Raw genomic sequence first — 26,686 nt, forward strand, 5'->3', positions numbered from 1 at the left:
TTATATATATATATAATATATATATATATATATATATATATATATATATATATATATATATATGTCTTTGGTTATTTGGGTTTTCTCCCGCATCAAATTGGAAGTGTCTTGGCGACGTTTCGACGAAGTCTCATTCGTCATCTTCAGGCTGGTGTTTTTGGCTTCGTGCTTCTAGGAGCAATGTGTGATCGTAGCTGTTTCTTCCTTTTAACTGACAGTGGGGGTATGAACTGATTGGATGAGAGCTTGGCTGTGCTCTGATTGGATGGGGGAGTGTTCTCTTTGGGTGGGGGCTTTGTGCTCAGGTTAGTCTGAGTTGCACGGGAATGTGAGATGGTGAGCTGCATTGCTATTGTTTGGCTTCACGTTCGTGGTCGTGCCTCATCTTCATGGTGGGTGTCAGTTTGCTTCATGTATGGATTGGAGGGGTTTAAAGTGGCTAATGATGCAGTTGTGGTCTGGTTTGTGGTCGTGCCTCATCATCAGTGTGGGTTTGGGTTTGCTTTTTGCGTGGACGTATGGTGGTGACATCCTGTGTGGCTTTTCTGAGTGTGGGTCTGGTGTCATTCTTTGTGTTAGGGACTCGCTTGTCAATAAGGGCGGGTTTCCAAATGGCTGGTAGGCGGGAGGTATCATCTCGCTTGTTCATGCTGTGTGGGCGTTTTTTTTCTCGATGGCTTCTCTGATTATTCTGTTATTAAAGTGTTCACTTTTGGCAATGGTTCTGGTCTTTTTAAAGTCAATTTCATGTCCTGTGATTTTAAGGTGTTGGACCAGGGAAGAAGTTGGTTCCTCTTTTTTGACTGAGTTCTTATGTTCTTCAATGTGTGCACTTATTCTTCTGTTGGTTTGCCCGATGTATGTGGTGGGACAAGCAGTACATGGGATTTCGTATACTCCTTGATTTTCTAATTCAATTTTGTCTTTGGGGTTTCTTAGGATGGTGGTCGTAAGTGCAAGGACTGATTGTAAGTCACTTTTTCAGTGCCATTATAACTTCATGCAGTCACTAAACAAATGGCAGAAGTTGAGTGCCTGTAAAGATTTCATGTAACAATATAATGCCATGCTATTTTGCAATGTCCAACTCATGATCTAGATCTATCTAAAAAATTTTTCAGAATTTCAACTCAGAGAGCTGCAATACTAATTAGTAGCTATCTACTTATAGCCTTTCTTTCTATTAGGTGAATAATTCCTATTAATTAGCAAATAACAGTTTTAGAATGACAATTTAAACTTGGTTATCTCTTTACTGCTATTTTCAAAGCTGCCCAAAACATAGTATATATTATGTTAAGAATAATATATGTTAAGAATAAATTATGTTAAGAAACGCTTAGCTGATGAACAACACCTAGAATCCGAACTACACACTCTCACTAATGTACTTACATCCAATGGATTCCAAAGAAATAAGATTACCAAACTAATCCAAAAAGAAACCCCCACTAAAATCTAAGACAGAGAACAAGAAAACGGCAAAGCCCTCCTCCTTTACATAAAAGGCACCACAGACAGAATCAGTAAGATCCTCCACAACACAACATTAAGACAGCATTCTGCACAAACAGAAAAATATCTACCATCCTAAGAAACCCCAAAGACAAAATTGAATTAGAAAATCAAGGAGTATACGAAATCCCACGCACCGCTTGTCCCACCACATACATCGGACAAACCAACAGAAGAATAAGTGCACGCATTGAAGAACATAAGAACTCAGTCAAAAAAGAGGAACCAACTTCTTCCCTGGTCCAACACCTTAAAATCACAGGACATGAAATTGACTTTAAAAAGACCAGAACTATCGCCAAAACTGAACACTTTAATAACAGAATAATCAGAGAAGCCATCGAGATAGAAAAACGCCCACACAGCATGAACAAACGAGATGATACCTCCCTCCTACCAGCCATTTGGAAACCCGCCCTTATTGACAAACGACTCCCTAACACAATGAATGACACCAGACCCACACTCACAAAAGCCACACAGGATGTCACCACCACACGTCCATGCAAAAAGGAAACCCAAACCCACACCGATGATGAGGCATGACCACAAACCAGACCACAACTGCATCATTAGCCACTTTAAACCCCTCCAATCATACATGAAGCAAACTGACACCCACCATGAAGATGAGGCACGACCACGAACGTGAAGCCAAACAATAGCAATGCAGCTCACCATCTCACATCCCCGTGCAATTCTGACTAACCTGAGCACAACAAAGCCCCCACCCAAAGAGAGCACTCCCCCAACCAATCAGAGCACAGCCAACCCCCCATCCAATCAGAACGCAGCCAAGTTCCTAATTAATCAGAACACACCTCCATCCAATCAGAACACAGCCAAGCTCTCATCCAATCAGTTCATACCCCCACTGGCAGTAAAAAGGAAGAAACAGCTACGATCACACATTGCTCCTAGAAGCATGAAGCCAAAAACACCAGCCTGAAGATGACGAATGAGACTTCGTCGAAATGTCTTCAAGACACTTCCAATTTGATGCGGGAGAAAACCCGAATAACCAAAGACCTACATACAAACACCCGTGAAAACCTCAGAAAACAAATATATATATAACACACGACGTTTCGACGAAGTCCCATTCATCATCTTCAGGCTGGTGTTTTCAGCTTCGTGCTTCGAGGAGCAATGTGTGATCGTAGCAGAAAACATACATATATATATGTCACCAGCATATATATACCAGCGGATAGAACATGTAGCGATGGCCCAGTATTGTCCCAAATTCTGGGCCCGCTACGTTGATGACACCTTTGTTGTCATCAAAAAGAGTCGGAAGGCTGACTTTGTGGGCATACTTAACTCGGTGTGCACGGACTTGCAGTTTACGGAGGAGGAGGAACATCAATGCAGGCTGGCGTTTCTTGACGTTTTGGTCCATCGCCAGCCGGATGGGACCCTTATTACCAGGGTCTACCGCAAGCCCACGCACACCGACAGGATTTTGCATTTCAACAGCAATCATCCGGTGGCCCACAAAGTCAGATGTATTAGAACGCTCTTTAAAAGAGCTGACTCACACTGAAATACGGCCAAGGCTAAAGCTGAAGAAAGGAAACATCTTTTTCACACCTGTAGACGTAATGGGTACCCTACAAAGTTTATTAGGCGCCATAATGCTCTATCCAGGCTTCCCCAAAATCCACCTATTGGGGTATTGCTTCCACAGACAATTCGTATCACCCTCCCTTATGCTAGCAACGTTTCTGAGGCTACAGCCAGGCTATTGGCCCCCTATGGGATAAGGGTGGCACATAAACCTGATCAAACGTTGCGTTCCTGTATTATGGGGTTGAAAGATCCACTCCCCGTTACTGAAAAATCTGGGGTGATCTATAAGATCCAATGCATGGATTGCCCAAGTAATTATGTGGGAGAAACCTCAAAAAGAGTTAAGACAAGAATACAGAAACATAAGCTGGCAATAAGAAGAGGGGAGCATTATTCTCAGATTCTCATCCATATGATGGAGCTTGGGCATGGATTCGATTTTGACGGTGTGCAGGTTATTGCCAGTGATGCCTCTAAAAGTGGTAGACTGCTTAAAGAGGCCTGGTTCTCAGACAACAGGTCTATCAACCGGTGTGTGGAATTACGCCCAGCTCATCAGGTTATGAGGACATGGGAGACACGTACCCGCTTAGTGCGGAGGAAACCCCTTAGCGTTAATGATCCCGAATCTTCATCTGAAGGGATGGATAATGGGGCGAGGGGAACCTTACCATCTAGAGCGCCCTTGGCTAATAATCTCCGCATGTACCCGTCACAAATCGAAGAACTCATTGACAATAGTAGCCCACCCCTAGGTGTCCTAGATACTCCGGATACCCCTCCTCAACATCGTGCCCAATCTTCAGAAATGTATATGGTGTATATTCCCCTTGACACGAAGCAGGATTGCTCTTCTTACGATCATATTGGCGCGCACGCTCCTGAGGATGCCCCCGTTATGACCTGCTTGGGCACTCGTTCGAACATCGATGCTCCCGGATCATACAATGGTTGCAGCCACCCCATTGAGGGTGTGGTCACATGCTCCCGGAAGATGGCACGACGAATGCAGGGGAGTGAAAACGCGCCAATCAGACTTGAAGCTCCCTCAAAACACACTCGGGGGGGATGTTAAATGTCATTCGGACGCCAAGCTGATACGGACGCTGACCGCAGCGAAACATCGCGAACCCCATACACAGACATGTGGTGCATTGAGGGTTGCAGGAGGGAATGAAAGCGAAGACACAGACATGACTATGCGTCCCCAGAAAGTAGTACAACGAATGCGGGGAAGAGAGGTGGTCGGACCTGAGACCCTGCTGGATGATCGATCTAGTACTATGTAGGTTACCTCAGTGCAAGGTGGTACGGGATGCTCTCCCCCCGATTTAGGAGTCATGAATAACAAGAAAGGAATCAGCTATAGGAGCATAAAATCCAAAGATGCACTATATGATACTATGAGTAATGCAAGGATCAGTCGGCCAGGACCCGTCACGAGGTCCATGAGCCGGATGCGGGCGCAGCTGTGCTTATAAGCGAACTTCCCCACTCTCTGGCTTTTACACCCTGACGATGATGGCAGTAGTACAGCCATCGAAAGCTCGGTTATTTATTAAAAACTTGATTGTTTTTTACTTCCTGGTGATCGTCTTTTATTTGCCAAATATGTATGTACTCAGGAATCGACACTCTTACATTTCGACGAAGTCCCATTCGTCATCTTCAGGCTGGTGTTTTCAGCTTCGTGCTTTGAGCAGCAATGTGTGGTCTTAGCTGTTTCTTCCTTTTAACTGCCAGTGGGGATATGAACTGATTGGGTGGGAGCTTGGCTTGTTCTGATTGGGTGGAGGTGTGTTCTGAATGGTTAGGGGCTTGGCTGTGCTCTGATTGGCTGGGGGAGTGTTCTGTTTGGTTGTGCTCAGGTTAGTCTGAGTTGCAGAGGGGTTTGAGATTTTGGGCTGCCTTGCTATTTTTTGGCTTCGCGTTCGTGGTCGTGCTTTCTCTTCATGGAGGGTGTCAGTTTGCTTCATGTATGGATTGGAGGGGTTTAAAGTGGCTAATGATGCAGCTGTGGTCTGGCTTCTGGTTTGTGGTCGTGCCTCGTCATCGGTGTGGCTTTGGGTTTGTTTTTTGCGTGGATGTGTGGTGGTGACCTCCTGTGTGGTTTTTGTGAGTGTGGGTCTGGTATCATTTTTTGTGTTGGGGAGTCGTTTGTCAATAAGGGCGGGTTTCCAAATGGCTGGTAGGCGGGAGGTATCATCTCGCTTGTTCATGCTGTGTGGGCGTTTTTCTATCTCGATGGCTTCTCTGATTATTCTGTTATTAAAATGTTCACTTTTTGCAATGGTTCTGGTATTTTTAAAGTCAATTTCATGTCCTGTGGCTTTAAGGTGTTGGACCAGGGAAGATGTTGGTTCCTCTTTTTTGACTGAGTTCTTATGTTCTTCAATGCGTGCACTTATTCTTCTGTTGGTTTGTCCGATGTATGTGGTGGGACAAGTGGTGCATGGGATTTCGTATACTCCTTGATTTTCTAATTCAATTTTATCTTTGGGGTTTCTAAGGATGGTGGATATTTTTCTGTTTGTGCAGAATGCTGTTTTGATGTTGTGTTTTATGGAGGATCTTACTGATTCTGTCTGTGATGCCTTTTATGTATGGGAGGATGGCTTTGCCGTTTTCTTGTTCTTTGTCTTGGATTTTAGTGGGGGTTTCTTTTTGGATTAGGTTTGTAATCTTATTTCTATGGAATCCATTGGATGTTAGTACATTGGTGAGAGTGTGTAGTTCGGGTTTTAGGTGTTGTTCGTCAGCTAAGCGTTTTGTTCTGGAGATGAGTGTTTTGGCTACAGAGTTGATCTGTGCTGGGTGGTGGTGTGAGAGAGCGTGCAGATAGCGGTTTGTGTGTGTTTTCTTCTGGTAGATGGTGTGTCCTAGGGAGCCATTGGATTTCTTGTAGACTAAGACATCCAGGAAGGGAAGTTGGTTGTTAGCTTCTGTTTCCATGGTGAACTGTATTTTGGGGTGTAGGCTGTTGAGGTGTGTGAGGAAGTTGTCCAGTTTTTCTTTCCCATGTGGCCAGATTATGAAGGTGTCGTCTACGTATCTGAGCCAGAGTTTGGGTTTGTGATCCGATTTTTCTAGAGCTTGGGTTTCAAAGTGTTCCATGTAGAGGTTGGCAATGACAGGTGAGAGGGGTGATCCCATGGGTGCTCCTTCTGTTTGTTTGTATTTTTGTCCATTATAGATGAAGTATGTGTTGGATAGGCAGTGGTTGGTCAGATCTAAGATGTGTTTGGGGGGGTTATATTTGTTTTGAATAGCTGTCAAGGCTTCTTTGATAGGCACTTGGGTGAAGAGGGATATGACATCGAAGCTCACTAGTAGGTCGCTGGGCTGTAAGTTTTGTTTCTTTATGATCTCTATAAACTGGAATGAGTTTTTTACGTGTGAGGTGATGGATTCTGCATAGGGCTGTAATTGTTTGGCGAGAAATTTGGCTAGGTTTTGTAGAGGTGAGCCTATGGAGCTGACTATAGGTCTGAGTGGGGTTCCTTCTTTGTGTATCTTGGGGAGACCATAGAGTTTGGGGCATCTGGATGATTTCTCTCTGGGAATGATTCTTTGCTGGATCTCTTCGCTAATGGGGGAGGCTTTTATTTTGGATCTGGTGGTTTTTTCCAGGTAGGTGGTGGGATCTGTATTTAGGGGTTTGTATGTGGAGTCTTGGAGTAGGTTGGTTAATTTGGTTTGGTAGTCAGATGTGTTCATAACCACCGTGGCGTTGCCCTTGTCTGCTGGTAGGATTATTATGCTGGTGTCTTCTTTCAGGTTACGTAGTGCTGTCTGTTCCTCTTTGGGTAAGTTGCTTTTGGGTGGCTTGCAAGCGAGATGATACCTCCCGCCTACCAGCCATTTGGAAACCCGCCCTTATTGACAAACGACTCCCCAACACAAAAAATGATACCAGACCCACACTCACAAAAACCACACAGGAGGTCACCACCACACATCCACGCAAAAAACAAACCCAAAGCCACACCGATGACGAGGCACGACCACAAACCAGAAGCCAGACCACAGCTGCATCATTAGCCACTTTAAACCCCTCCAATCCATACATGAAGCAAACTGACACTCTCCATGAAGAGGAGGCACGACCACGAACGCGAAGCCAAAAAATAGCAAGGCAGCCCAAAATCTTAAACCCCTCTGCAACTCAGACTAACCTGAGCACAACCAAACAGAACACTCCCCCAGCCAATCAGAGCACAGCCAAGCCCCTAACCATTCAGAACACACCTCCACCCAATCAGAACACAGCCAAGCTCCCACCCAATCAGTTCATACCTCCACTGGCAGTTAAAAGGAAGAAACAGCCAAGACCACACATTGCTGCTCAAAGCACGAAGCTGAAAACACCAGCCTGAAGATGACGAATGGGACTTCGTCGAAACGTCGCCAAGACACTTCCAATTTTACGCGGGAGAAAACCCGAACAACCAAAGACCTACATACAAATACCCGCAAAAACCTCAGAATATTCAATTTCACTGTACTTACTGCTTTTGTTACTATTCTTAAATCTCTCTTTAGTGAAATCTTATTGAGAAAGAAATTCTTCTGTGTAATTTTGTAACAATTCAGTAAATCTGTCACAGTATTTAGATATCATCATGAAATACAATTACTTTGTATATTTCTCCCCCTATGTCCTGAATGTGTATTTTCTTAACTTAATGAATGTCCTCTTTGAAATTAGATGATAAGAAAATCAGTTTCATTACCAATAAGAAAGAATACTGTTTACTATTTTATCTAGATAAACAATTGTTCCATTGCCGATGGTATGTAGGTAGGATCTTTCCCTGAAGTTATTTCATTGGTTTCCTCTGGCCTTACCAATTTTTTTAGTCTAAAGTTCCAAAGAGGAATACATTTACGGATTATGGTAGTGTTCATAAAAGTTATTGTGGTCCACTGCTACTAACTGTCTTTCATAGTAAACTAAAATTTGTGGTTATCAGGATTTTGCTTTTTTTTTTGTTATCTGTTTTTAATATGTTTTCTTAAATACATTTTATATTTTGTAAGGCTTTCCCCTCAGGCAATCATAATCTCCAATTTCAGATTATGCTCTGTGTTCTCAATTTTGGAATTGAAGGTACAAGCAGAGTTTCATTTTGATACTAGCTGATCAAACTGACCAACTGATTAAGATACTTCAATTCGTACTATGAAAACACAGGCCTAAATTTTATTTTACAACTAGAAGAACGCACAAAAAAGCAATTACTGTTTCTTTCTTTACTTAGGTGTTAGAAGAAGTGGAAAATTTTCCATACTTATACTGAACTCTCCAAAACTCAGTGTCAGTGCATAGATTTTACTGTTGTCTCCCCAGATCCAGAGTAGTGTAAAAAACTGCAGTGTATCTTCATACTGTTTTCAGGGTGAGCAGAAATGCAGATCTCTGTTGTTCACACTATAATTTCAAGATTTATGTCTAATGTGTATGTTAATGCCATTAGAATAACTGAAGGCATAATTCAGTCATCAAACCCTCATTGCTATTTGGTTTAAGACAAGGTATTAGGAGGACATTTAATATACCTGCAAAATGCTTTTCAAGCACATAGTTCATTATAGAAATCTAACAAAGAAGTCACTATCTTAAAAATAAGTTTCGCTTAGTCTTGCTTTTCTTTTCAGTATTGTGCTTAAAAATATCTATATCTAGGTAAAGAACATCGTCATGGTGATGCTGTTGTAAAAGAAAGATCACCTGAAGAGGTTGCAGCTCGTCTAGCACAACAAGAGAAAGAAGAACAAGATAGAATTAAAAGTATGTTGGGCAGATAATGTGGCTTTTATACAATTCCAAAAACATGATTTTAATTTCAGTAGCTCTAAAAGAAACATTTTACCTTTTGAAAATATAATTAATTAGGTGGTTCATATCCATTTTACAGCATTTAAAGATATTCTGATTAAAAATAGATTTATGGTCTATTTTAATATATATTTTATTTGATTTAATTCTTATTGCTTCTTGTGAGGTGGCAAAGTTATGTGCCAAAATATAGTTTGGAACCATGGCAATGGTGTAGAAGTACCTCATAAATACTATGTAGAAATACCCCATAAATACAAAGCCAAGATAAGTGAATCTGGAACTTTTAAGTGCTTCAGCATAAGTCAGAATGGATAGACAGCCAACTTTAAGTATTTAAATCTGATTTCTGGACTTGTCTGCAAATAGTTAACCATACTGCCAGTTCTGCATTTGATGAAATTAACTATAAGTTAATCATGTAAGCTTAATGATCAATAAAATGTATCACAGGTTTTCACCTTTCCCTTTCTAGTACTTGCAGCATCCTTGGAAAGCGCTTTGAATAGCACTGCTCGTATCACTTTGCAAGCAGTTACTCTCCAGGAAGCTGCTGTGCAGGCAGTCAATCTTCATGCTCAGAAATTGAAAGAAGCTATGGATAACTCTGAGGTGCACATGCTTTATCTTTATTATATGTTAAAATTTTGTAAGTTTTGTTCAGTTTTTAATTGCTAAGGAAAAGTTGCTAAACGTGGCATGCATCTCTAAGATCAAAACCAATAGAGAGGTGGGATGTAAGTTATTCAACAGTACAGTAGTCCTCACTTACCAACAATAGAAAGGGTGTTTTCTATTCGAGAGATGAAAAGTTAATAGAGATAGGTTTGTACTTAACAATAATTCATTAACTGACTATTCAAAGTGAAAGTAGCACTGAAAAAAGTAAATTGTGACTGGTCATTGTGTATGACATTTGCAGCATCATTATGGTCACATGATCTAAATTTGGGGTTTTGGCAACCAGCATTATTTATGACTGCTGCAGCATCACAGGCTCATGTAATCATCATTTGCAACCTTCCTAATTGGTTTCTGACAAACCAGTTGATGGGGAGGTTGGTTTTACTTAACAACCTGAGTGATTCTTTTAACAGCTGTTACAAAAATTTAAAAATAGAAACAATTCATTTAACAACCACCTTGCTTAGCAATTCTGGTCCCAATTGTGCCTGGGAAATTGATGTACTTTTTTCATTCAGCAGGACTAGATGTTCAGTATCAAAGTACTCTAATGCATTTTTTTCAGTGGTGTGCTCTGAAGATATATTTTGAACCAAGACAGTGCAAATCTGTTGATTGGGGACTGTCTGATTTGAAAGAAGCCAAGATACGTTTTGATTTTGCAAACATATATATCACATTGCTGAATGAAAGCCACTTTTTCGAACTTAGCTAGTGCATTTATACTCCTACTAAAACGTAGGAGAAAACATCTACAAAAGTTTGGCTAATCTGTGCCACTGATATGTTAGGATAGGATAAAATACTTTATTGGTCAAGTATGATTGGTTACACAAGGAATTTGTGTATAATGAATAATAAAAATAATGATGATAATAATAATGTATAATGAAATGATTGGGTATCTTGAATATCTTGCTAGATTCCAAGTGAGAAAAAGGCAGCTCAGTGGCGAATTTTGGAAGAAGCGTTGAAGGATCGTAGAAAAACTGTGGATGAAGCTGCAGATATTCTATTAAAGGCCAAGTGAGTTTTCCAGTTTTAATATTAAAAAAGATTTTAAAAATATTTGTACTATAAAAACAACAATTGTAGAGTTTTTGTGTTAGTTATTGGGACTGGAATTTCTGTCACTAAACAATGCAGCAAGATGTCACTTGATTGCATTCCTTAATGACAACTATGTTAGTAGTCTCTTACCATCATTAAGTGAGGATAGACGAGGGCCTCCTTATAATTTCCTGCTGGTTTTCAAAAAGCAAAGTCCATGGGGAAACCATCAGGAATTTGCAAATCTGAGGCAATGCAAATAGGTAGGTAAATGGGTGCTATTGGATCAGGTGTGACCAGTGATTGGCAAGATGCTGCAAGGAATGACTGCAGGCCAGGAATGACTGCTGCTGGGTTGTGAAGGGTGCACAGTGACTGGTGAGATATAACACAAGCATTGGCCACAGGCTAAGTATGCCTGCTGCTGGGTTGGGGAGATTTGCTGAAGTGACTTACAGCCTTTCCTATTGGCTTCCCTCTTGACTTTACTCATAGGTAGCAATCAGAGGGGATCACAAATGGCAATTACATGACTGTGGGATGCTGCAGCTGTCACAAGGGCACAAGCACCCAGATCACAATCATGTGACCACAGGTATATGGACAGCTGGTCTTTTAAAGACCAGTTGTAAGCACATTATATATTTAGAACCACCATAACATCAAACGGTCACTGAAAGAGTGGTCTGAGAACTGCCTGTCAATATTGCTCAACGAGTTCATTAAAAAGGAATTATTTCATTTTATTAAAAGTTCATACTACCTTATTTGGCAAGATCTTTGTTCCCATTTTAGAATAGACATTTTGTTCAGCCTTAAAACATTTATTTATTTATTGAAATAAATTTATATGCTCTCTCATCACACCCTCATGCGACTCTGAGCAGTGTACAACAAAAACAGTTAAAAGCAAACAAAAACAACTATAAGTAACAATTAGAAATAAAAAAACAAGATTTCAGGGAAATTGGCAACATTCTAAAGATCTCACAGGCTTTCTCTTCTTGGGATTTGTTGGGAAAAATTTTTTTAAGGACTTTCCAGAGGCTGGAAGAGATGATGTAAATATGTAAATGTCTGTAATCTTCATTTTATTAAACATTTTTTTACATCTTAGCACCTATAATATTGTGTGAAATTGTGCCTATCTAAAGAAGATAACTCCTGCTTTATAAACAATGCACATAGCAGTGACAGATTTGATTTTCATCACTTTTTTTTGTTTGAACAAACAATGAATGCTGGTATATTTGATGGATTCTGGTTTCATTTAGAGAAGAAATAGAGAAAATGAAAGGTGTGATTGATAGTGCCAAGAAATCTCGTATACCTGGAGTCAAGCCTCACATACAGGACACAGAAGAGAAACTCCATCGCATGATCACTGATCTGGACAATGTGGTCAAAAAGGTAAACTCATACAAAATTGGGTTTTATAGATTTTCACTGATGTTATGGATATTTCAGTGAACTTTTAATACTAAAAATCTATTTATTTTTTGATATCTTAGAAATAAGTTGATATATTTCCCCATAATAGACTACAGTACATCTAATAAATAAAGTAATATTTAGCTGAGAAATACATGAAATATGTACTAATTTCAGTATCCTTTTTTCAAATATTTTCTTTCATTTTTGTGAATTGTTGGATAATTACTGTTGACTGAATTTTTCTATGCTATCAGTATCTCATCTCTATTTTGTATATTTCTAACGAGGAATTTTAAAATTATCCTTTAAAATAGTCAGAGAATAGAGAATGAGAACCTAGGACAAGAACTGAGAACATGTGAAAGATTGCTGCTTCTTCAAAAGCAAAAAAGTCAAGTTCCTTAACTATAACTGGTGCTATTTGAGTGATTGCCTGTGTGGACACATGGTAGTTTCTATGCACATAGAACTCATCAGAAGTTCACATAACTACAGAGAATGGATGTTCATGTTTTACCTGGGCAGGTATTGAATCTTTCATATTTGTTCTTTGGAACTTCTACTTGGTTCCATCAGTTGGAAGCTAAGATATACCAGTAGTGGGGGAAAAAACATTCATTACCCTTCTGAGAACCACAAATATTGATAGTGAATCTGGCTTTTTTCTTCATATTCTCTGTGGTCCTGGAATGGGCAACTAGACTACTATGCCTTAGGTCATGGGTTGGCAACCTACAGCTCCAAAGCCGCATGTGGCTCTTTGAGTCTTCTCCTGCGGCTCCCAGCCTCCTCCGCCATTTGCAGAGAGAGACAGAGACAGAAAGAGGCACTTGCGCTTCCCTTCTGTTTCTCTCTCTCCCTCCCCCCCCTGTAAAAAAGAGAGTGGCCTCACGCTGTTCTCAAACAAGCTGACAAGCTTATTGGGCGGGGCTAAATGTATGTGCTTCCAAAAGACACGTGATTCACCTCAACTCCAATATTCAGCTGGAATAATAATGCAGAAGAAGTTTTGAATATAATCACAAAGGACTGAAGTAATTGATAAGCTTTTGCCATGGAATCATTGCTTAACTGTTTTGTTAACTGGATATTCCTATTCCTGCATGTTTCTATCTAGGCATTGTTTATAAAATTACTGACTGAACACCTGCTTGAGATTTTACGCCTTTTTCTTTTTATTCTGTAGGTACAAGCAGCACAGTCAGAGGCTAAAATAGTAACACAGTACCATGATCTTGTAACCAAAGCAAGAGAAGAATTTCAGAGAGAGCTGGATAGTGTTACTCCTGACATTCAGACTGGTTGGAAGGGGCTAAGTAAGTAAGATCAAAATATATAAATAGCTGATGTCATAACCATCATCTCCATTTAAATACTTGATTTTTAGCACTGATTTAGTTTGATTGACACTTTCCCCTTGTTAACTCCTTAAATTGATGCTTACTTAATTCTGTGCACTCTTAATTTTGGATATTTTCATTTGGGCTTCATATGGGTATATTTTTCTTTCCATCATCAATAAAATAGTCTGCCATATCTAAATACAATGTATCTTAAATTTGAGAAGGTGTAAATTTGCATTTAATAAACAAACAAACTCATACTCCTCCAATATTTATCTGAAAAACTAAAATATAGAAAAAACAATGTGCAAGTTTATCAGTTAAATTAAAACCACCTGCTGGCACATGGTTCTTTTAAGAATGACATTTATTCAAAGTTAGTTGTATAGGAGACCTTCATGTATGACAGACAGCAGTTCTATGAGTTAGACAGAGGTAATTCCTACTTACTACCTAATATCTTTTAAAGTTCTAAGAATGTCAGATTGAATGTGACACCATCTAGTGCAGTGATGGAGAACCTATGGCATGCGTGCCAGAAGGGGCACTTAGAGCCCTCTCTGTGGGCACACTCGCCGTTGTCCCAGTCCCACCTCTCTCTGCAGCCCCACCTCACCAGCAACTCCCCTGGAGGAGAGTCGTCCCGGGGTGCGGCCATGCAGAGGAGCGCAGCCAAGGACATGGCAGCCGGGCAGTGGGAATAAGACTCCGCCCTTATGCCCCATCGCATGCAGATGATGCTGTGGGGCACAGGTGGAGGGTGTGGCTGCCATGGTAGTGCTGGGCCGCCTGGACAATCTGCAGTAGGCCATGGAGGTGGTGGGTGGCCCTGTGGGTAGGCAGGGCGGGGGGGCGGGGTGGTGGTGGAGCGGGGGCAGAGGAGGCAGGGTGGGGGCGGGTTTTGGGCACTCGATCTCAAAAGGTTTGCCATCACTGATCTAGTGTATTTTCTATTGTTCTGCTGTTTAACCTGTCTGCCTTTTAAATCAGCTATTGAGCTATTTTAAGGAACAAAAACTCCTAATAATAAGCTATTATTGCTGAAGACATTCTTTACCATATATTAAATTGGATTTTTAAAGCAGATAATGTTAAATTATTAACAGTAAAGTAAATAGTTCAGCCATAAGTAAATATAAGTTCACTGAAACAAATCAATAAAGATATACTTGTTGTAGTTTAGCTTTGGATGAGGAAATTTTTTTTAATTTAAATTAATTTTATAAATTAAATAAATAATACAAAATAGTTCACTAAAACAGCATGTATAAATTAAATAAATAATACAAAGTAGTTCACTAAAACAGCAGTTAGATGTAAGTTCCTCAGTACCAAATCCTCCAGTACTAAATGGCTGACATACAGTAAATCCATATCTGTGATATTGTATTTGAGAGAAACATTGTTATGCAAACCCAGAAAAAGTAGTAAGCAAAAGAAATTAAAGATCAGAGATAAAAGAAAAGGAAATAACAAGTACTTATAGTTTACACAAATATCAATCATATTCTTTCATCATATGCATATAATGATTAATGTAATACCTTTTATTCTTTAAATTTCTAACCTCTTTTTTTGAAGATTTTGTTAACTATGTCGCAGTACTTTCTCATTTTTCTCTTTTCTTTCAACTTATCCATCCTTATTTTGCATGTTGTTCTTTATCTAGTCTGCCTCTGTGACTAATTATGTCTACTTCTTTTTTACTAATTGATTTTATATTCCATCCTCATAATTTCCCTGTTCATTCTTAACATGTCACTTCCTTTTAACTTCCTTAATCTTCACTCATTTTCTTTCCATTCAATTTTGTTTCATGCTGAGATGCCTTTCTTTCTCATTTCCATATAACAAGGTGGGCAGAAGTATTTTCAATTCTTTCAACAAATACTTGTTTTTCTAACAAACCACATGTAGAATACAAATTTGTACATTTAACATTTGTCCAGATTTTTCTTATCTATACTATACTAAGCCTTCTATTACCTGCACAAATTTTCCTACCTGCCTTCTTTTTTGCCACTTACATGTAATCTGAAATTATTCATTCCAGTTCCCTGGTAGATTCAGCTACCTTGGTTTTCAATGCATTTATATTTCAGGTTCATTCTCCTTGTTGCATCATGCAATGTATTTGACATTTACTGCACTTCTTTGGATTCTCAGGCAGGCAAGCCATACTGCTTGCACACAAAAGTCATATATGTTTTCATTCAGGACTCCAAATATATGAATATCCCACAAGAATTCCTTGAATATTTATTCCATCAATACAACGATATATATCCTTCTCTTAATTCCCGATTACTTGTTCAGTATCAGATTATTTATCAGATATTGATCAGATTATATCAGATATTTTATTCATTTTGTGCATGCATTTTGGTTGCCATTTTTTGACCCTATACATATTGTATATTTTGCCATCCTTATTTGTTGCAATTGCAGCAGTCATTCTCTTAAATGCGTTTTTTTCTTGTCTGCTCTTCTTTCTTTTTTCTTTCCCTTCATCAAGAATCCTTTCTCATATATTCTATTAGTGTATTTCCACACGCTTCTGTGGTACTTGTAATGTTGTTATTTTCACTATGTTCCCAACTGTTTCCACATCTACTTATTTTACATTTTTTTGGAGGAAGTAATAGGTGTTCTTTGCTTCTATATGAATCATACATTCTCTTTATGCAGTCGACTTATTTCACTCTAGTTTCTTTTACTTCTTTTCTTTTTATTAATATCTATTCCTAAGATTCACTTTTGTCACTACCAAACTTTTTTCGCTGCAAGAACGAGGTGGAGCTAATATCACGCGGGAGCTAGCCCTGCCCCGTTAGCGACGTGTGCATGTTTGCGGCCCCGTACGCATGCATGCATGTAAATTGCTGCCTCCTCCCTTTTCCTCCGGTCTGCCAACCGACAAAGGTTGGTGATCTCTGATCTAGCTTATTCTGTGTCTAAGGTGGGAATCATGGTCTTACAAATTATTATTTTATAAAGTTTAGATGTGAATGTTTATGTACATATAAATAATTTGTATGGATTTGTAAGAAAGTAATCTTTTTGCTTTGGTTTTTTTCTTTACATTTAAAGATTGTTTTGTGTATTGTCTATGTTAAGAATGTCTGTTTGTTTGCTTGATTTATTGGTCACCCATCTTACCATAGGATACCTCTGGGCAGCTTAGTCATAAAAATCTATCTATTATCTATCCTATCTGTCTGTCTATCTATCTATCTATCTATCTATCTATCTATCTATCTATCTATCTATCTATCTATCTATCTATCTACACATTAAAACAAAAACAAATTAAAACCAAACATTAAAATCTAAAATGTTAAATGCATTTTTAAAAAACAAATCATCAAATGGTTTTTGACTTAATAACTTTTAAAAATATAATTCTTGATAGTAGATCACACTGAAATTTAAAAATAACTATTAGTGGTTCCTTTATTGAGCTGAACATAGACAAAGCTTCTTTGAACAACTGATCTAAACAGGGTGACACAAAACTTGTTGAATGTAGATTATTACTTAAAAAAATTTTTTTTTCTTGGTTTAATCAAATCAATAAAATTACTCAGTGATATTAATTTTTTTATTTTACTGTGTTATTTTTTTAATGGTGCTACAATTGTTAGATTATCCCTACTGTAAAGATCTCTGTGTAAAAGAATTTGAGTCCAATGAGTATTTTCTCTCTTATTTCATGTGTAGTCTCTCAGGATTCTGAATGTTTAAGAAATGGCATAAATCAATTCCTCTTCCTATCTCTAACTGGGGCACTCAAATGAGAAAAGGTTCATTTGATAAACACTTTATTTACTGTTGCAAAAGCACTGTACTTGTTCTTTCTACCCTAAAGTCTTTTTAAATTTATTTATTTATTTTATTTATTTATGAGACTTATATACCGCTTTAAGTGCAAGCACTCTCTAAGCGGTGTACACCAGTAAGCAATGTATATATATATTTACATTGCCCCCAACAATCTGGGTCCTCATTTTACCTACGCCGGAAGGATGGAAGACTGAGTCAACCTTGAGCCGGTGAGATTTGAACCGCTGACCTGCTGAACACAGTCAGTTAAAGTGGCCTGCAGTACTGCACTCTAACTGCTGCGCCACCTCGGCTCATAGAGTAAATGAATAGATTTCACTAATACTTTCATTTTCAGAATACATGAAAACATAGAACAATTATTTTGTGTTGTTTTGTATTTCTATACTGCTTCTTGCTACAAAAAAAATTCCTCAAGTAGTTTGCAATATTTGGTTCTGATAAATGAAAGAAATATATAGAATTTTGAATCAGCCTTTTCTTGCTTCTTCCTAGTAATATTGGATATCAGGTCTCAATTACATGTCGGCCATGTCGGCTAGGAAGGATTGGGAACTGAAGCTTGAATTGTTTGGAGGCATTAGGTTGAGAAAAGTTGAAATAATCTCACTTTGTTTATGCAGTTAAGTAATATGTGAAGATTTAACAATTTTTATCTGTCTAAACATCTGTCTTCTCCAGCTGACCGGCTGACAACAGATGACTTGAACTCTCTCATTGCTCATGCTCACCGCCGTATAGACCAACTGAATAAGGAGCTGGTAGATATGAAAGTCCGAGAGCAACAACATATTAAGACAGCTCTGGAAAAGCAAAAATTGGAAGAAAAAAAAGCTTTTGAGTCAGCAGTAGCAAAGGCATTGGAACGTCATAAGAATGAAATCCAAATTGAACTGGAGAAGAAGGTAACTAATGAGTATTTAATTTTCTAACATACTTTTAAGTTATCTGTGCAGTATTGGCCAGCAATTGGGGCAAGGATTCTTATTTAGTGTTCATTTGCTTAATAATACTACATTAAAGTAGACCTCAAGACAATGGTGGTTTGGTTATGATAGCTTTGAGAACAGATTTTCATATAGACTACAGTGTTTACATTATCTGGAATGTATCCTTACCACAAAGTCCAGCTTCTAGTGTGTATTGCCAAATCAGTGCTTTAGTGGGATTAACTGGAGTAATGTTTGACAAACCTGAGATAAACACTGTGTTACAAATCGCTCAGAAAAGAAGTGTAGCTCCATTCCCATGAGGCAATTATTCAAAAGAAAAGAGTTGTATGATTTCTCAAGAATAAAAAGTTAGTACAAAACTTGTCAAACACATTCAAAAGCAGGTAGACAGCAGCCATAGAAGTTTCCTTTGCATTATGTTTGACCTTCTAGAATTGGGAGATCTTGTCGGAATTAACTCCTACAAGACTGACAGAATCAAGGAAGTTAATTTCCTCTTAGAAGCTTTTATGCTCTTAATTCAGTGGCTTGTCATCCTAAACATGTGTGAAGAATTGGATTATATATGTAGTTAAAACCTTAGTTTATATTTCAAGTAATCATTTTGTTTTCATAAACCTTAGCTTCTTACATAGATCATTTTTCAAGCAGCAGTCACCATTAAATGATATCACAAATTTTCATGGAGAGAGAATAATGATGATGACAAAAATTTCATCTGTTAATTACAAAAGGCCACACTGCTTGAATTTACACATATAGTACATCAATATATTACTACATCCTAGGTTCTTAGGAAGAACTGATTGCATACGAAGGTCAATACCAGGTAAAGAACTGGCAGCTGAGTTTTCATATTTTTATGTATATAATACTACTACTAATGGGAGACAATGGCAAGAAAGTGATGGGCAGCAGAGAGAAAGCAGAGCTGCTTAATTCCTTCTTTGCATCTGTCTTCATGCAAAAAGAAAAAATTAGCCCAACCTACCAAAACAGAACTGTAAAAGACAGAATAGGAATACAAATTGAAATAAGCAAAAAAAAAAAAAAAAAAAAAATTGTAAGAGAACACCTATCCACCCTAGGTTAGTTCAAATCACCAGGACCTGATTCCAGAGTTCTGATGAAGCTGGCAGACATGATCTTGGAACCATTGAACCATATCTTTCAAAGATCTTGGAGCAACGGGGAACTACTAGAGTACTGGAAAAAAGATGATGTGGTTCCCATCTTCAAAAAAGGAAAAACAACAGATCTAGGAAACTACAGACCAATCAGCCTGACATTTTCAGGATCCTGGAAAAGATAATTAAAAAACAGATCTGCGAACATGTAGAAGCAAGCAAAGTTATAACCAGAAACCCACATGTCAAAACAGATTATGTCAAAGAAATTTTATTTCATTCTTTGACAAAGTAACTAGATAGATAGATAGATAGATAGATAGATAGATAGATAGATAGATAGATAGATAGATAGATAGATAGATAGACAGACAGACAGACAGACAGATAGATAATGAATCTATTGTCATTTTTGACTGGGCACAGTGGCACGCATTAAAAATGAAATTTAGTTGCTCTCAAAGTGTAAACATACACAACACATAATTAAACATACAACATATGTATAGACCTACACCGTTACATATAAGTAACATAAATATTAATCACTGTACATCTTGAATACATAACGGAAGGAGGTTAACACTGTATGGAACAAAACTGTGACTGAATCTGGATGTTCTGCTTTGGATACCACAGAGCCTCCTCCCAGAAGGGAACAAGGAAAACAGGTCATGAAGAAGATGTGTGGTGTCCCAGATAATCTTGCGGACCCTGCTCGAGCAACGCTTATATGCTATGTCCTGGATGGAAGGGAGGGAATTGCCAATGATCTTTTCAGCCATCCTCACCACTCTGCACTGCCTTCCTGTCTGAAGCAGTGATGCTTCCAAACCAGATTGTAATGCAATATGACTAAATTAGTGGACCAACAAAATGCTGTAAACGTACGTAGTATACTTGGATTTCAGAAAGGCATTAAAGTAAACCACAACCTACTTTTTGGACAGTTAGAAAAATGTGGGATAGACAGCATCATCACCAGATGATTTTTAACTGTTAACAAATTACACTCAACATGTAGCCCTTAATGGAACTACTACATGGAGAGAAGTAAGCAGTGGGGCACCCCAAGGTTCTGTTTTAGGCCCAGTATTTTTCAATATCTTCATAAATAATCTAGATGAGAATAGAAGAGTAAATCATCAAATTTGCAGACAACACCAAGCTGGCAGGAATAGCCAACACCCCAGAAGATATATTCAAGATCCAGATAGATCTTGACACATGTGAACACCAGTCCCTATCTAACAAAATGAAATTAAATGTAGAGAAAACAAGATTTTACACTTAAGTAAGAAAAACCAAATGTACAGGTACAGATTAGGTGAAACTTGGCTTAATAACAATAACTGCAAGAGAAATCTTGGATTCCTGGTGGAATCCTTAAATATGAGCCAGCAGTGTGCTGCAGCCCCCCAAAAAGCCAATGCAATCCTAGGCTGCATTAACAGAAGGATAGAAACAATATTACGTGTTAGTACTACTTTATAAGGTCTTGAAATACTGCATTCAATTTTGGTCACCACAATATAAAAAAAAATGTTGAGATTCTGGAAAGAGTGCAGAGAACAGCAACAAAGATGATTAGGGGGCTGGAGGCTAAAACATGGTTGCAGGAATTGCGTATGATAGCACTTTTCCAATATTTCATGCACAAAGAGGGGGTCAACTTACTTTCCAAAGTACCAGAAGGCAAAACAAGAAGCAAGGAGAGAAGCAACCTGGAACTAAGGGGAAATTTCCTGACTGAAAGCAATCAACCAGTGGAACAGCTTGCCATCAAAAGTTATGAGTGCTCCATCACTTGAGGCTTTTAAGAAGAAACTGGACAGCCATTTGTCTGAAATGGTATTGGGTTTCCTGCTTGAGCAGTCAGTTGGACTAGAAGACCTCCAAGGCTCCTTCCAACACTGATGTTCTATGTTCTAGTCTGTTTAAAGAATTTAACATGTATCCAGAGTTAAACATGTATCCTGAAAAGTACCGTATGTTCCGGCGTATAAGACGACTTTCTAAAGCATGCAAATCGGCTCCAAAGTTGGGGGTCGTCTTATACACCGAGTCGTCTTATACACCGGAAATTACGGTAGTTTCCGGTGTATAAGACGACTTTCTGGGCATGCAAATCGGCTCCAAAGTCGGGGGTCTTATACGCCGAGTCGTCTTATACACCGGAAATTACGGTACTTCCAAACACCAAATGTAAGAAAAAAAATATTCTTATACTTTGTGCTTCATCCAGATAGAAGACTAATGTGTTTTCAAAGTTGTGAATGGAAGTAGATTTATCTCTTAATGATAGGTTTAACAATGCCCATTTGTAGTGCACACCAGTCTGTTGTTCCATGGCTATTGTGGTATTTGTCTCAGTGAAAAATATGTATCTTTGAACTATGTATTCCAGTCTAAACACTGAGATTAAGTTTTACATTATGATTTCAGACCTCTTGGCTGAAATACCATATCTAGTTTTAAAAGCGGTTTTGCATCTTCCCATTCCGGGTTTTTTTTTTTTTTTGGCAAATTTAACTTGATGAATTCTGGAAAATAGAATTGTTTTGTGCTCTTTTGGTTTACCTAACAAAAATATTATTAAACTACAAATAGAGCTTACAGATTCACAGGTAATATTTAAAAATGGAAGTACTAGTGAGTTTTCTAACAGGTTGAAGAAGCTCAAGCTGTTATGGAAAGTGAAATGCGAACTCAGTTGCGCCGACAAGCTGCTGCACATGCTGATCATCTAAGAGATGTTCTCAGAATTCAAGAACAAGAACTGAATCAACAATATGACCAGGTGGGAGTTTGCTTTATTATAGTGAAAGATGCTTCTAGTCTCTCATTCTCAGAAATTGTCCTTATTATGCAATAAGAAAACTCTAGGGCCGCAGAAAACATTGAAAGGAGTACTTTGCAAGAATGGATGGCTTCTTTATGTCTTTCTCTGTTTTGGTTTAGTAGCAGTTCAGGGAGAGATCCTGAAACACTAATTTGTAAGAACATCTTGAAAACTCCTGAAGTAACTGTGCTGAGTTCTTGAAAGATACGGCTACCTGTTTTCTCCAAATTTTTTACAGAAAAAAAAGTAAAATTACTTTTCCAGACTTTCTGATCCATTGTAAAGCAACACTTTTTAATACTTTGCATAATCCAAGTAAACATCAGCAATCTCCTTTGAATTCACTTGTGTTCAACTACTCTTAGAATTGAGGAATTACAAAATGTTCTGTGCACTGTTCATCCTATGTGTGAAACAACAAGTTTTGAGTGGTGCACATCCATAATGAAAGAAACCTGCTTTGTCTTGTCACGGACATGAAGCATGCTTGGTCTGGGCATGGAACTTAAGTATCTAAATCTGGGTAGAGCTGTTCTGAGGGATGGGGAAAGACACCATCAGCAGAGGAAAAATGGGCACAAGAGAAAAGAGGATGCTAGGAAGATTATAAGAAAACTTGGTTCCGCTGGATTTGAATACTACACTGGCAATGTCTAAAGGGAGATAAGAAAAACAAGCTGCTGGGAAGAAGGGAGAAAGAGAAGCTAGGCTTGAATTCAAGCATAGCAGCTAAGAGGACACTATAAGGAAAGGAAAGCATTGGGAAAATCAGTGGGTCGTATGGCCTACAGCCATGCAGAGAATGTGGAGACAGACATAAAAGATAAGATAAAGGTTTCCCCTGCAAGTCGTGTCCAACTCTAGGGGACAGTGCTCATCTCCGTTTCTTAGTCAAGGGAGCCAGCATTGTTCAAAGATATTTCTGTGGTCATGTGGCAAGCATGGCTATATGTGGTACCTATTAATCTATTCCTATTTGCAAACTGCTAGGTGGGCAGGAGCTAAAGCAAATTAATGTATTCACTCCATCACACAGTGCGCTGGGGTCTTGAACCCGAGCTGTCAGATTTCCAGCTGATGAGCTCTGCATCTTCAATGGAGAGACATACTTCACTCTATTCATTATCTTTCCAAATTTTGTCTTGGGTGAAATCCAGACCAATCAAGATGTTCCAGATTTTGGTTTGTCTGGACTCTGTCCTCATTAGAGTACTTCAGTTCAATTTCTGAGCTCTGAATCAGCAAATGTATTTTGTCTCAGGCTTGTTCGGAGTTTGAGACAAAATGCATTTGCTAATTCATGTATGCTTCTACTCAGATATATATTCATCTGTGGATTTCTTGGAATTTCCTTTATCAAATCCATGATGAAATTCTAAACATCCAGAGTACAGGCATATTCCTGGATGGTAGATCTGGTAAATGGGGAAAAAATGTAAAGTAGCAGATAATCTTTGGAATAAACGTTTTATCTTTTAATAGGATAGGATCTTTCATAATTGTTTTTAAACATTCCCAGAAATATTTAATAAATTTAACATTTTTTTCTTTGGGAAATAGTTATTTGAGATGAATATTTCTATAAAATATTAGTTACAATTAGGAAACTTTGAGCATTGGTCTAGATGGGCAACTTTCAAATTAAATTTTCAGTCTGTTATCATTTTAATCTGCTCTTCTGCTCCAAATGACAAAGTCCCTACTGGCTGGTATTTATAAAAATTGAAGTTGAATCTCCATGCCATTAAACTTTTTAGTGCTCTTGAATATATGGAGAATAGAAAATGTATTCTGCTGAATGTCAGAAGATTCTTCCTTAAGATTGTCTACTCTGCATGAAGATTAAGGATACAAGAATGCTTTGCAAACATGGATATAATATAATGAAAACACCAGTAAAGCAAATATTTGTAGCTCAGGATTGAAATTAGGAGTCCTTGACAGGGCAAGCCACTAGAATATAAATGAGAGCAAAAACTACTCCTTATTAGAATTGATGCTGATACCTAGTTTGGGTAAAGAAATGTCTACAAGAAGATAACCAAGCTCAGACAGCACCAACCTTGCCCCTCATAATGTGAACACTTTTTCACCAAGTTTTTTTCTTTCAGAATTTATCTGAAAAACTCACTGAACAAGAACTTCAACATAAACATCTTCATCAGGAACAGATTGATAACTTCACTCTGGATATCAATACAGCCTATGCCAGGCTGAGGGGAATCGAACAGGCAGTTGAAAGTGAGTGCAGTATGTAAAGTTGTAACAGGGATGTTTTATTTTTAGTAAAATCTGGGTGGTTTATTTATCTGCTTGTTTTGCAGATGGTAATTCCATTTTAACAATCTAGTTCTGCACCAGAAAGTTTATCATGAATTAGAATAGGTAAAATAACCTAGTATTTATAAACAGGCTGGATTGCTGGATTGCTCTTTCATTTCTAATGGGAAACTTTCAACTCTGTGGAAGAATTAAATTGTATGCTAAATCAGGTAATCTGTGATTTACAATCTGGTCATTTCTGTTGCTGAGCAAGGTGGTCATTAAGTGAGTCACACCTTATTTTCCTTTTGCATTGTCATTAAGTGAATCACAGTTAAGAAAATACAGCTTCCCCTCTTCACTTTGCTTGTCAGAAGTTGGCTGAAAGTCATAAATGGCAATCACATGACTGCAGGACACTCTCACCAACATACTTGTTACTATCAGGCCAGATGTTGTTTGACACCTCATCTAATGGTAAGGCATCTGGTTATAAAGCAGGACACGAGGAAGTTCTAGTCCTGCTTTAGCCATGAAAGCCAGTTAGATGATCTATTAGTCATTCTCTCTCAGCCCAATTCCCTTCATAGGGCTGCTGTGGGGAAAATAGGAGGAAGAAGTATTAGTTATGTTAGCCACCTTAATTGTGTATAAAAGTGAACACAATATAAATAAAAATGAAACAAATACCGTAAATGCCGGCGTACAAGGCGACCCGGCGTATAAGACGACCCCCGTCTTTATAGCCAGGCCGCATTCCTAGAACGTCGTCTTATACGCCGGAAACTACCAGTATTTCTGGCGTATAAGACGACTCGGCGTATAAGACGACCCCCATCTTTGGCGCCGATTTCAGCGCTCACGGAAGTCGCCTTATACGCCGGTATTTACGGTAAATTCATGCCAATTGTCAAGTACCTGAATTTTTATTTTTACTTTAAAAATTGAAAACTTTAAATTTATTTTAACTTTAAAAAGCATTTTTAAAGTTAGTGGAGACATAATAGCAGTGTTCCAGTATCTGAGGGACTGCCACAAAGAAGGCGGGTGGGGGGGGGTCATGTTATTCACTAAAGCACCAGATAGAAGGACGAGAAACAATGGTTGGAAACTGATCAAAGAGAGAAGCAACCTGGAATTAAGGAGAAACTTCCTGACAGTGAGGACAATCAACCAGTGGAACAACTTATCCCCAGAAATCGTGGGCGCTCCGTCACTGGGGATTTTTAAGAAGAGACTAGACATTCACCTGTCTGAGACGATATAGGTTCTTCTGCTTGAGCAGGTGGCTGGACTAGAAGACCTCCAAGGTCCCTACCAGCTCTATTCTATTTTAAATTTAGTTGCAAAATTGGAATGAAAAACAATTTGTTCACAGTGTGATCTAATACTTTTTAAGCTATTTTAATGGAAGAGCCATATAGCAATAGAAAAGCAGCAAGTATTTCAACTGGATTTGTTCACTTTCTAAAATGTGGCTTTTGATTTTTTTTTTTTTGCAGTAAGTTACAGTTGATTATATTTGCATAACATATTAAGCAAGGGTGTATAACTTCCATTGGCTCTTCAATTGTTGTAAAACTTCCTTTGTGTCCATTGTGCTTTTATTATTTTAGTCTTATTTTAGTAGTAATTTTACATAGTTTATTTCACCCATGAAATACAAAAGAATTCTACAAAAGTGGTAGTATATTTGTACTAGATATACACCATTTTTTAAAAGGAAAAATGAAAGAGGTAGCTGCTGTTTGACCATTAGTAGATTTACCTGAGAGTGGGAAATATTGTAGTCTACACCATATGCCTTGTTTGGCTCCACTTATACAAACTATAAATTGAACAAATAATGCAATGGAATAGCATGAGCACATTGAATATGCAAATTACCTTAGTTTCAGTTCTTATTCTTTCCAGGTAATGCTGAAGAAAGCAATTTAAATATCTATTGGCAGTACTGAGCTTGAGTGGATTATAAAACCCCTTCTGTATTTGTCAGTATTTTTGTCTTTTAACACAGCCGGGTAAATCAAATAATTCAAATACATTTTTACAGTAGCTTATTACAAAAAAAGCACTACACTGTCACCAGTTCTTTTATCTACATCTAAAGTCATATATTTGCCAGAACACCAGAAGGCCAACACAAATCCCCTTGGCGTTTAGGCAACCCACACACAAGGACATAAGTAATACAGTTGCTTCTTACACCCCCAGGTCTACTT

General features: G+C 38.3%; 1 protein-coding gene across 2 annotated transcripts in view; it reads left to right on the top strand.

The window, feature by feature from the left end:
* The window catches only part of IMMT (inner membrane mitochondrial protein), a 43,870-nt gene that overhangs the window by 15,229 nt on the left and 1,955 nt on the right, over positions 1-26,686 (top strand). For both annotated transcript variants that reach the window (XM_039331304.1, XM_039331305.1), the window contains 8 exons: positions 8,774-8,878; positions 9,402-9,538; positions 10,533-10,636; positions 11,935-12,070; positions 13,281-13,410; positions 17,962-18,185; positions 22,029-22,160; positions 24,314-24,443. In XM_039331304.1, coding sequence (XP_039187238.1) covers positions 8,774-8,878; positions 9,402-9,538; positions 10,533-10,636; positions 11,935-12,070; positions 13,281-13,410; positions 17,962-18,185; positions 22,029-22,160; positions 24,314-24,443 — 1,098 coding nt within the window. The remainder of the gene's footprint in view (positions 1-8,773; positions 8,879-9,401; positions 9,539-10,532; positions 10,637-11,934; positions 12,071-13,280; positions 13,411-17,961; positions 18,186-22,028; positions 22,161-24,313; positions 24,444-26,686) is intronic.

This window comes from Crotalus tigris, unplaced genomic scaffold (assembly GCF_016545835.1).
Source record: "Crotalus tigris isolate CLP2741 ecotype Arizona unplaced genomic scaffold, ASM1654583v1 scf7180000024437.13266115, whole genome shotgun sequence".
In the NCBI taxonomy this organism is placed as follows: domain Eukaryota; kingdom Metazoa; phylum Chordata; class Lepidosauria; order Squamata; family Viperidae; genus Crotalus; species Crotalus tigris.